The sequence below is a fragment of the Mesocricetus auratus genome, unplaced genomic scaffold (assembly GCF_017639785.1).
Source record: "Mesocricetus auratus isolate SY011 unplaced genomic scaffold, BCM_Maur_2.0 Super-Scaffold_15014, whole genome shotgun sequence".
NCBI classification, from domain to species: Eukaryota; Metazoa; Chordata; class Mammalia; order Rodentia; family Cricetidae; genus Mesocricetus; species Mesocricetus auratus.
The window spans coordinates 60,294,198-60,306,946 of NW_024429186.1; the positions used below are offsets into that span (position 1 = coordinate 60,294,198).

A 12,749-nucleotide genomic window follows, 5' to 3' on the forward strand; every position below is an offset into this window, starting at 1 on the left:
AGTACACACTAATAAACACATTCTAAAAAGTGCTCCTAGTGATCATTTCATAGTTGTACGGCTGTCCTATCGATAAACACCATGACCAAAAGCAACTTGTGGAGGAAAAGGTTTATTTCTGCTTCTAAGAAGGGAAGTTAAGGCAGGGACTTGAAGGGGAACCTGGAGGCAGGGACTCAAGCAGAAACCATGGAGGAATGCCGCCTTCTGGCCCGATATCCGTGGTTTGCTCAGCTTGCTTTTTTTCCTACAGTTCAGGCTCATGTTCCCAGGAGTGCTACCACCCACAGTGAGCTAGGCCCTCTCTCTCCAATCCCTGCTCGGCTCCTCTCCCAGCCAGGCCCAGTCTCCTGGCCATGTTCAGTCTACTTCTTTCTCTCTCTTCTCTGGACTCCTCCAGATGACTCTGGCTGTCCTCTCAGATCCACAGTAAAAATCTTGCCCTTAACCACGCCCCGGAGCAGTCATGTTTATACAGTTATAAATCATGCTTTCATATTTTACAAAGACCCCCTCCCCAGTTCTGACACGCTTTAAGAATTCTAAAAGTGGAACTTCTAAATCAGATTACAGACACAATTTTTATGTATCTTGCTATTTTTTAGAAGCCTCCTACTAATTGCTGCTTCTTCCTATTGGGCTCTGGGAGTTCACACTGTTATACTCACTGGTGAATTACTATTTGAAGGTAGTTATTACTGATAACACAAAGTATTTCTGTTGAAAATGTTACACTGAATGAAGCCATACGAAAAAAAAATAGTATTCTGCAGATTTTATATGAAACTTGAAAAGAGGGGAGCTGGGGACATGGCTCAGTGGTTAAGGTAGCATGTGCTCTTGCAAAGGGCCCGTGTTTGATGCCCAGCATCAATGTAAGTACAGCTTCAAGTTCTCTGATACCCCTGGCCTCAGAGGACACCTGCACTCGTGTGTGTACACACACACACACACACACACACACACACACACACACACACAGAGAGAGAGAGAGAGAGAGAGAGAGAGAGAGAAATTAAAATGAAAATAAATTGGTTCAATGGTTAAAAACACTGGATGCTCTTCCAGAGGACCTGGGTTCAATTCCCAGCACTCACAGGACTGCTCATAATTGTCTGTAACTCCAGTTCCAGGGGAACCAGCACTCTCACAAAATAAATAAGTAAATAAATAAATGTATGTACTGGACAGTACACACCTTTAATCCTAGCACTCTAGAGGCAGAGCCACATGAGAAATTCTTTCTTGAAAATCCAAATAAATAAATAAAAATAAAAGTCTCTAAAAGAAAAATACAAACAAAAACCTCTAACAAATACGAATTCAGAGTGAGAGAAGGCAGATCATTAGTTGCCTGGGCACTAAGGATGAGCAATGAGACACTTGAAGGTGGAGTCAAGTCATTTATTAAACCAATCAGAAGGGGCCTTGGCAAAGAGTCATTTTTCACATTGTACAGAAAGATTATTCCATAACAGACATTGACAAGGAAGCAGGAGATGTATAATCCTGTGATTATTGTTCATATTTTTATTTTTCTCTATTTTCTGTTTTGTTTTGGAGACATGGTCTAATGTAGCTGAGCCTGGCGTTGAATTTTGTTTTACCTCCGAAATGCTGGGACGACAGGAGAGCACTGACACACTGTTAATTGTTCTACTTGGACTATACAAATTTTTCTTTGGATTCATGTGAGTACTTCCCACACTAATACAGCCTTCCTTTACAGTCAACCGGATTCTTTAATTTTTCTCTGTGATACATGGCGGGATTAATTTACTTGTACAAGATATTTTATGGATTATGTCTATTTTTTGGCACTGGAGATCACCAGCAAGCCATCCACGTGCGCGGTACTTGAAAGGAAAAAGATGTACCACACACCTACGCATCTCTAAAGCACAGAACATTTTCAATCACTATTTTGCAAACCACAGGGTGAATCCAAATTAGAAAATGAATAGTTTGCAAAACGCAGGAAGAATCCAAATTAGAAAGTGAAATGACGTTACAGCCAAGGCTTCAGAGCTGGTACCAAGCTGGCCATGCACATGGGCTCTGATGTCTATTTTAAGTTACTGGGAGCGATTTAAAGAGTGGAGACCAAAGACCTTTAAAAAAAAAATCTAGGAACTGCCGTTTACGACGAGCATCCTCCTTAACTTTCTTGCCCTTCTCCATTCGTGCTAAAACGGGAAACCAAGAGGTTGCGGCGGCAGGCATGAGCTCACGCCGGCATGACGTCACGAGCACTTGACGTCAGAAGGCGGTTGCCACGGGGACCGTTCGCCACCGACGGCAGAGTCGTGAAACTCCATCACCGCACGGCTCGGTTTCGGCCTCTGCGCGGTTGAAGCTGCTAGAGACGCTTCAACCTTAAGGGGGCCTCAGGGAGAGAGGAGTGGCGCCGCGGCCGAGCGCTCCATCTCTGCGGCTGTGGGGCCCGAGCCGCGGCCTGGGCGGCGGCGGCGGCCGCTCCGCGTCTCCTCCTCGCTGCAGCGCGCCGGGCGGATCCGCCATATTGGAGCCGGGGCCGCAGGTTCCGTGCAGCGGCGGCGGCGGCGGCGGCGGCGCGAGGCGGGCCTGGCAGCGGGGCCCGCGCGGCGGAGGAGCGCATGAGCCGCCGGGGCTAGCGTCTTCCCCGCCCACCGCCTGCGCTGGGCCGTCGGGACCCGGTCGGGAGGGGCCGCGGCGGCCGCAGGATGTTTTCTAAGAAGCCGCACGGGGACGTGAAGAAGTCTACCCAGAAGGTGCTGGACACCAAGAAGGACGCGCTGACCCGCCTCAAGCACCTGCGCATCGTCATCGGTGAGGAGAGTAGCGACCCCCGGGGTGAGGGGCTGGGTGGGTGGGGGGCGCGGCGCCTCGGCCTCGCTGCCCGGCCCCGTCCACCCCGCGAGCTCCGGGGTTCGCCCTCGCGACCTGGCGCGGTCGGAGGGAGGGCCGGCGGCGCCCGTGCCCACGCGCGGGAGGGAGGGCGGGCGGGCGGCGAGGGAAGGGGCCGCTCGGCAGTTGGCACAAACCAATCAGCGCCCGCACGGAGAGACCCACGTTTGCGTTCGAGGTCTGAGTTTTTTTTAAAAATAAAAAGGAGCGTCAGACTAGAAACTGAAGTCCTTGATGAGACTTCAGGGACACTTGGTGTTGTGGGTAATGGTGTTTAGAGAGAGTGTGTGTGCCGGATGACTACTGCCATCCCCACCCAAGTGGAAAGAACAGCAAAAGGCTCGCTCGGGCGGTGTAACCCGTAGTCTTTCAAGTTTTTTTGGCAGGTGAGGGCCTGGAGGAAGCAGTTACACCTCTTTGGGAAGTGGGTGGCTCCTGAAACTTGTGGGAGAGGACCCCGCCCTACTCTTAATACACCCTGTTCTTCATCTGCTGCCCTTTAGAAGGAAAAGTAATTATAGAGAGCAAGATGCTCGAGCACTGTACCGAATTCAGTTTTCATTAAGGTTTTCTTGCTGTCAACCGTCTTCAATTTGAGTTTTTCCGAAGACCGAACCGAGCTGAGTTTGGGATATAATGTTAAATGAGGGTTTTGGATACTTACTTGGTCATAGATAATGTTAATAAGGGAACTTATGGAACTTTTAGTTCTGTACTTTTTGTGTTTTGATGAAATTTGAGATGAAAAGGAAAGCTGGCCAGCTTCATGTATAGAATAATAGCATAACTTCATGTATATAATAATAATAGGTTAGAGCCGACATGCCTGAATTTGAATTCAAAGTTTTTCGTCTCAAGCATTCTTCCTAATGACTGTCTGTTTTGGAAAGTGACTTACATATTATTGGTGTGTCTGTGTCAGGGATATATTTCCTTAATGTGTTGTGACTAACACCACTAATAACACCCAACATTTGTGTGACGCTTACCATCTACAAAGGATTTCACATGAATTACTATAATAAATCTTTGCAAAGTGTCTACAAATAGAGATATTATTGCCTTTTTTTTTGTACAAATGAGAAAGGTTAAGTCATGTTTCTACTAAACTTATGTGAGACCAAATCACAAATGAAGCCCAGATTTTGTGTCTCTTAATTTGTTTTTTATCTTTCCTACATAAATGACAGCTAATCTTATCAAAGTACTTACTCCTGTGGTTTAAATAGAAAGGGATTAAACCCAGTTTATGTAAACCATTTAAATATGGCAAAGGTTTTTAACGTTTTCATTCTGGAGTTGTCATTGAACCAAGATTTGTCTGAGAAGATATGACTGAGACATACAAAGTCATCGAGAATGTAGATGCATTACAGAATAATGGCAGTGTGAAGCTGGACACGTAGTGAACTTGACACTCACTTGAGACAAGCTGTGGACTGCATAAATGCAGAACTAAAAAGCTGAATTACACCAGGGCATTGCAACTTCTTAAATTAACCGCCACGGTTGATTGAGGAGTGGTTTCTTCATATTTCTTTGGCATGTGGTTTTTGTGGTTTTGTGTGTGTCACACTGTGTGTGTGTGTGTGTGTTTCCTAACTTGGGAAACATGAGATGCATTATAGTCATGTTGAATATTTTGTAGAACTAGCTTCCTCAATTTGAAAATATTATACTTAAAAAGAAAAAAAAAACCCTTTTTCCTTTATTAAGGGCTCTTTTGAAACAATAAAAATCACTGGGGAAGACATCTTTCAGGACTTTCAGATGCTGAACATTCTTATAGGCCTGTGCCTTGAGAATAGAAGACTACACTACAGTAGCTGTAGAACCGTGGTGCTTACTCGGACATATTTTGCCAACACCAGACAGGTGACCGTGTCTGGGAACACTTATGTGAGGCCTTACTACTAGATATAGTATGCTAGACACTGCTAAATGAATGGAAAAAATCTCTCACAACAAGTTTGTGAGTGTCAAGTTTGAAGTGTCAGAATACCAGGATCTGAGACCTTGTTATAATGCTAAGCTTGGTTTTAAATTTTCTCCCTCTGTCTCAGGACTAGGAATTGAACTTGAGGCCCAAGTGTGCTGGTAAGCACTTTGTTACTGAGCAACATTTCAGCTTCAAAGTTTAAATTTTGTAGAATATTCTGTATTTTTAAATGTTTATAGTTTCTTAAAATAAGATTACTATCATTTCTAAGAAAATGACTGAGAGGAGTAAACAAAGTTGAACACTTAGAGACTTGCCAATTGGTATTCTATTTTGTAGTTGGAAGAGTCATTTTAAAGCCTTTTTGTAAATAAGTATGGATTTAAGTAAATACAATGAGGAAACTACTTAGTTGGCTATATACACAAAACCATATTGAACCAAACAGAAGTGCTACTCATTGGGGATATTTATAGGAGAGTTCTGTACATTCAGATAATAAAATAGCAACCTCCCCTTAGAAAAAGTATTTCCAGGCATGACCTGTCTCCTGTTCTATAGCTACTTTAGTGTGGTCTTCTGTACAGATCCCTACTCACAGGGCCGAGGTCTGGAAGAGTGGTCAACATTTGGAAGTCTTTGAAGATGTCTTCTTCAGCTCTTTTCATTAAAAATGTGTTTTATTTTTTATGTGTGTTAATGTTCTGCCTTCATGTATGTCTGCACAATACACGTGTGCTTGGTGCCCAAGGAAGTCAGAAGAGGGTGTTGGATCCTCAGGAAGTAGAGTTACAGATAGTTGTGAGCAACCAAATGGGTGCTGGGACTTGAACCTCTAGGTCTTCCAGCAGAACAGCCAGTGTCTTTAACCACTGAGCAACCTCTCCAGCCCACTTTCCATTTTTAAATAATTCCTTACAGTAGTAAAAATCAAAGGGCTCTTTTTCCTTTAAAATTATATAAAAATAAAAAATTAAATATCCAATGTTAACCTTTTGCTTGGCATGTGTTTCCAATGTAGTGAGAATTCCAGTTAAATTTACCGATTTTAGTCAGGTGTGGTACTGCGCTTCCGATGTTGATTGAGGCTGGAGGATTACAAGTTAAGACACTTTGGGGTTCAGCTATTATAGGGAGTACCAGGTCAACCAGGGCAACATGGTGAAACCCTGTCTTCAAACAAAACAAAAACTCATGATGGATTCAGATTTCAAATCTGCTGTTTTATTGATGATATCAAGTATTTGATCTGTAGGTACTAAAAGGGTTAAGCAGAAAAAGAACAGGCCTTGTCTGGTTTCTAGAGTTTTGTGGTATCCTTTTTAACCTTCCCACTTCTGCTTTATAACTAGTAGCTTTAAGATAACGATAGTAAGGTTAAAGTGTAAAGTGATTAATATCGTTCTTGGCATATTATGCATATTCTGATAATGTAGTTTGTTCTACTTAAAGTGGCAAGTTGGAAGTTCAGTCATCTGGATTAAAAAATATAAGTGCTTATGTAGCTAAGAATGGATTATTGCCCTGGTTCTCAACCTATGGGTTGCAACCCCTTGGGAGCATTGAACAACCTCCTTTTCACAGGGGTCCCATATCAGATATCCTACATATCAGATATTTATATTACATTTCATACCAGTAGCAATGAAAATAATCTTACGGTTGGGGGGTCACCATATGGTTGGAGGTTGGAGGAAAAGTATTAAAGGTGGCAGCATTAGGAAGGTTGAGAAGCACTGAATTGTTGTTAGGACATTTTAACAACTTTATTAAGGTATAGTTGTCGTCCAATAAGGTGCACATATTTAAAGTTTGTACAGTAATTTTGACATGAGGTACCTCCTGAAATCAATATTAGACTTACCCAAACAAGGTAAATATAGCTAGGGGCTGGGCATGTCACTCAGGAAGAAAGCATGCACGGTACAAAGGCCCTAGAGTTATCTTCTCCACAACACAAGAACAGAGAAAGAGGGCTGAGGCTGTAGCTCAGTGGTAGAGTGCTTGTCTAGCATGCTTGAGGTCCCAGGTTCAATCTCTACTACTGCCCTCAAAACCAAGCAACAAAAGCCTGTAGCCAGATACATAAGGTAATGGATATGTCCTTAACCTCCCACAGTTTCTCCATGCTCCCCTTCCTCCTTAACGTATGCCTTCCCATCTGTCCCTGAACAAGTCCCAGTCTGCTCTCCACATCTGCACTGAAACTTTACTACCTACCTGTGTTGCACTCTGGTGTGTTAGTGGTTTGTGTTTTTATTCTTGAGTTGTAGTCTACTATTTTTCTACTTATCTCTTAATTAACATGTGGGTTGTTTGGGGCTATTACAAGTGAAGCTGCTGCAAAGTATACTTGATAGGCATACTTTTCATCTTGGATAGATAGATGCCTAGGAATGGAATGGCTGGATCATGTGGCAGTGGTATGTTTAACATCTAAGAAACTTGCCAGCTGGGTGGTGGTAGTGGTGCATGACTCTTAATTCCAACACCCAGGACGCAGAGGCAGGTGGATCTCTGAGTTTGAGGCCAGCCTGGTCTACACTGAGTTCTAGGATAGCCAGGGCTACACAGAGAAACCCTGTCTTGAAAAACCAAACCAAAATAAAGAAAGAAAAAAGAAAGGAAGGAAGGAAGAAAGAAAAGAAACTTGCCAAGTCAGGTGCAGTAGCTAGTACCTATAATCTCAGCCCTTGGGAGGCTGAGTCAGGAGAATTGCCTCAAGTTTGAGTCTAGTAGAAGCTACTTAATGAGTTAGTAGCTTGGGCTATAGAAAGAGAGACCTTGCCTCAACAAAACAAAAGAAACTGCCATTCTCTTTTTTTATTGTCAAACATTTCAGTAGCTTGAGAGTACCAGTTTCTCCATATATACATTAGTACAGCTGTGTGGCCCATCCTCTTCATTTCAGCATTTGTAATATGTGTTCTAGTCATGTCTGTTGGATAGTATGTATGTGCTTCCTTCCATTGTGTAACTTTTTGGGTAAAGTTTCTCTTAAAATCTGTGTGTGTGTTGTACATGATTATGTGCAGGATAGAAGGTTGAGGTTATGAATATTTATTGGTCATTCTCATCTTATTTAAGGCAGGGTCTCTAAATTGAATGCAGAGCTTGTTGATACCATCTAGTCTAGCAAGCCAGCTTGCTCCAGAAATTAATTGTCTCTGTCTTCCAAGCTCCAGGGTTGGGATCTGAATGCTGGTCCTCATGTTTGTATGGCAAGTGCTTCATCTGCTGGGCTGTCTCCTCAGCTCTCGTCAGAATTTTTTTGTTTTGCTTTCTAACTCAGTTTTTAAAGTTCTTTATATATTCCAGACACAAGTGTGTGTGTGTGTGTGTGTGTGGACTTGCTTTGTTGTTTTTACTGTTTTTTTTTTCTCAGTGCTCGGGGTCAAAACTAGGACCTCAGGCTTAGTCAGGTCTCTACTTACAGCAGCATCGCAGCCACTGAATACAAGTGTTTTTATTAACTAAATGATTTGCCAAGAACCCTCTCCCCCAGCATATTGCAGCTTATCTTTTCATTCTCTTACCTTTTATAGAGAAAGTTTTATTGACTTATATAATTTTTAGTATTTTCATTGGAATATACATTTTTAAGTCTGTTTTGAAAATATATTTTTTAAATATTTATTTATTATGTATACAATCTTCAGCATGCCAGTAGAGGGCACCAGATCTCATTCAAGGTGGTTGTGAGCCACCATGTGGTTGCTGGGAATTGAACTCAGGACCTCTGGAAGAACAGTCAGTGCTTTTAACCGCTGAGCCATCTCTCCAGCCCTTGAAAATATTTTTAAAACTTATTTTTATTTCATGTTTATGGGTGTTTTGTCTGCATGTATGTTTCTGTACCATGTACATGCAGTGTCCACAGAGGCCAGGAGGGGGTGTCAGGTCCCCTGGAACTGGGGTTGCTGATGTTTGTGAGCTGTCATATTGGCGCTGGGAATGGAACCCTGGTTCTCTACAAGAGTGGCCAGTACTCTTAACTGCAGACCCAGCTCTCTAGCCCTTAGCATCCTTAATTTTGATTAAATGTTTTATGAGTTGGAGATCTAGCACAGACAGGAATATTTGCCTACCTTGCATAAATTCTTGGGTTTGATCCCCAGCAGGACCACCAAAACCAAAACTTCAGCTTAATTAAAAATCATATCCATTTTCTTTTCTTTTTTTTTTTTTTTTTTTTTGGTTTTATGAGACAGGGTTTCTCTGTATTGTTTTGGAGGCTGTCGGTCCAGCCTGGCCTCAAACTCACAGAGATCCGCCTGCCTCTGCCTCCGGAGTGCTGGGATTAAAGGCGTGCACCACCAACACCCAGCTGGTTACGTATTTTCTTACATGCTTTTAAAAGTGATACCGGTTTAGGTTTCAGTTGGGTCTTTGATTCATCTTAAATTTCCTTTGCTTTGTAGATGTGATATAAAGTGTGTTGTAGGGTGCTTCCCCACCCTAGTCTTTATATAGAGATACCAAGTTGTTCTCAGACTTCTGTTTAAGTCCTCCTTTACTGAATTGCCCTTGTGCTTTTGTTAAAATTTGCTTGTCTAAATATGTGTGGGCCTATTTCTAGACTCTGTTTTGTTTCAGTGATCTGTTTTATTTGTGCTAGTGCCAATACCACAATATTTTGATTATTGTAACTAAAATAAATCCTGAAATATAGTTAGTGTTCTCCAACTTTTCTTTGTATTTTCAGAGGTCTACTTTGTTGCTGCTTGTGCTTTTGAAGTGCCAGACTCTTTGTATTTCCATGTGAGTTTAAGATTAACTGGTTAAGTCCAGTGTATCATGGCGGCACATGCCTGTAGTCTTATCTGTAGTCCAGCAACTTAGGAGGCTGAAGCCAGAGGATCATTTGAGGCAACTACTTCAAACCTATCCTGGGCAACATAGTGTATGACCATCAAACAAACAAACAAACAAACAAACAAAAAAATCAAAGTGCTGGAGAGATGGCTCAGTGATGAATAACCTTGGCTTTTCTTCCAGAGAACCTGGATTTAGTTCCCAGCACACACACAGTGGCTCCCAAGCATCTGTAACTCTACTTCCAGGGGTTCTAATTCCCTCTTAAGGTCTCTGGAGACACCAGGAATGCACACAGTAACCAGACATATGCAGGCAAAATACCCACACACATAAAATAACATTAAAACATTTGTAAACAAAACAGAAAGCATTTGGGATTTTGACTGGAACTGTTGAGTCTGGACATGAGTCCAGGAAAATGTAAAGACATTTTAAAATGTTTTGATCCTGAACCAATGTGTTTCTCGTGGGGCTTCTTTAATTTTCTCAGCAGTGTGGCATTGTTTCATCATCTTGTGGATCTTTGGTCAGACTGCAATTATTTTCTACTTTTGCAGCTCTTATAAAATGTTATTTGAGGCAGTTAGACACACCTTTGATCCTAGCACTTGGGAGGCAGAAGCAGGCAGATCTCTGAGTTCCAATCCAGCAGGGGTTGGATAGTAACACTCCATTTCAAACAACAACAACAACAAAACCAATAAAAAACAAACCCCCAAAATGCTATCCTGGTATTTATTTCTGATTGATGTTAGTTTAGGGAAATCCTGACTTTAAAAATAATTTTATTTTGTGTGCATTTTGCCTGAATGTGTATTAATGTGTCACTTGTGTGCCTGGTGCCTGAGGAGGCCAGAAAAGGACGTTGGATCCCCTAGAACTGAGTTACAGATGGCTATAAGCCACCATGTAGATACTGGGAATCAATCTCAGGTCCTCTAGGAAAATAACCAGTATTCTCATTTACCCAGCCAACTCTTCACATTGAGATCTGCTTTTTCCCCACTTGATGGGTTCCATTGGTTGGTTTTCTTTTATTTATTTCTGTTTCCAATTTGGGTGCTTTATTCCTTTTTTTTTTTTTTTCCCTTTTACTTGCCTTGAACTGGCTAGAAACACTGATGCTATGTAGGGTTTTTTTTTTTTTTGGTTGTTGTTGTTGTTTGTTTTAGGTTTTTTAATTTAAATTAAAAACAATCTTATTTTACATACCAATCCCGGTTCCCTCTCCCTCTACCCTCCCATGCCCCCCACCAACACCCCAGCTTACCCCTCCATCCACTCCCCGGGAGGTTGAAGCCTCCTATGGGGGGATCATCAAAGTCTGTCACATCATTTGTGGTAGGGCCTAGGCCCTCCCCTCTGTATGTAGGCTGAGAGAGTATCCCACCATAGGAAATGGGTTCCCAAAGTCCATTCGTGCACTAGGGATAAATCCTGGTTCCACTGCCAGAGGCCGCATAGACTGACCAGGCCTCTTAACTGACACCCACGTTCAGGGAGCCTGGTTTGGTCCTATGCCGGTTTCCCAGCTGTCAGACTGTGGTCCGTGAGCTCCCACTTGTTCAGGTCATCTGTTTCTGTGGGTTTCCCCAGCATGGTCTTGACCCCTTTGCTCATCACTTCCTCTCTACAACTGGATCCCAGGAGTTCTGCTCAGTGTTTAGCTGTGGGTGTCTGCCTCTGCTTCCATCAGCCACTGGATGAAGGCTCTAGGATGGTATTTAAGGTAGTTATCAATCTCATTATAGGGAAAGGGCATTTAAGGTAGCCTCTCCACTATTGCTTAGATTCTTAGTTGGGGTCATCCTTGGGATCCCTGGAGATTTCCCTAGTTCCAGATTTCTTTTTAAACCTATAATGGCTCCCTCTATTAAGGTATGGCTTTTCTTGCTCTCCTCTATTCTTTCCCCTACTCAACCTTCCTGCTTCCTCATGTTTTCTCCTCCCTCCTCCCCTTCCTCTGATCCCCCCCCTCCCAATCTGCTCAGGAGATCTTGTCCTTTTCTTCTTCTCCAGGGGACCATGTATGTCTCCTTTAGGGTCCTCCTTGTTTCCTAGCTTCTCTGGAGTTGTGGATTATAGGCTGGTAATCCTTTGCTCTATGTCATAATATCCACTTTTGAATGAGTACATACGATGTTTGTCTTTCTGTATCTGGGTTACCTTACTCAGAATGGTTAATGTGGAAGACATTTTTCTTATAAGAAAGAAGAGAGAAAAATGGTGTGTGTGTGTGGGGGGGGCGACGGGGTCATCATTGTCTCTTTATCTCTTATTTTTTGAGACAGACCTTACTGATTAGTTAGACTAGCCAGCAAGTGCTCAGACTCTACCTGTCCCTTTACCTACCAGTGCTAGGGATACAATTGTAAGCCACCACACCCAGTTTTGTAGGTATTAGGAATCCAAACTGAAGTCCTTGTGCAGTAGATACTTCACCAAAAGGCCATGATACAACTCACAACCTAAACCTTTAAGATACCTGGAGACGGGGTTGGGGGGGGTGAGGGGGTGGGACTGGAGAGAAGGATTAGCCGTTAAGAGCACTGGTCCATCTTCAAGAGGACACTGGTTCATTTCTTGGATTCCATCTGGTAGCTCATAAATGCCTGTAACTCCAGTTCCAGTGGACCCAATACTCTTCTGGCCTCTACCGGAGCCAGGCATGAACAGGAGGTTAAAGTTGGGGGCCATCCTAGACTAAAGCAAGTTCCACTGTGAACTAGGCTACATAGGAACACTTTCAGAGGAGGAGGTGGGGAAAAGCTAGCTAGTTAGGCATGGTAGCTCACATCTGAAATCCCAGCACTTAGAAAGCTAAGGGAGAATGATTGCCATGAGTTCCAGGGCAGCCTGAGTTATACAGTAAATTCAAGTTAGCAATGGGCAGTCTCAAAGCAACAAATTGTGGCTCAGTGGGTAAAGGCACCTGTCACCAAGCTGAGTTTGATCCCTGGGGCCCATATGGTGTTACCACAGTGCATATACACAAAATAAGTAGATTAAAATGTGTTTCTTTTCAAACTCTACAATAACAAAACAAAATAATACATCATGGACTGGGGTGAAGCTCAGTGGTAGAGTCCTAGTATATTTAAGACCC

The 12,749-nt window shown here is 42.9% G+C and overlaps 1 protein-coding gene across 12 annotated transcripts in view; it reads left to right on the top strand.

Annotated features, from left to right (window-relative positions):
• Positions 1-2,681: 2,681 nt before the first annotated feature.
• Positions 2,682-12,749, top strand: part of Ralgapa1 (Ral GTPase activating protein catalytic subunit alpha 1) — a 202,448-nt gene continuing 192,380 nt past the window's right edge. For all 12 annotated transcript variants that reach the window (XR_005876329.1, XM_040743064.1, XM_040743065.1 and 9 more), the window contains exon 1: positions 2,682-2,808. Coding sequence is in view for 11 of the 12 variants with exons in the window: in XM_040743064.1 (XP_040598998.1) it covers positions 2,703-2,808 (106 nt within the window). In the remaining variant the exon portion in view is untranslated. The remainder of the gene's footprint in view (positions 2,809-12,749) is intronic.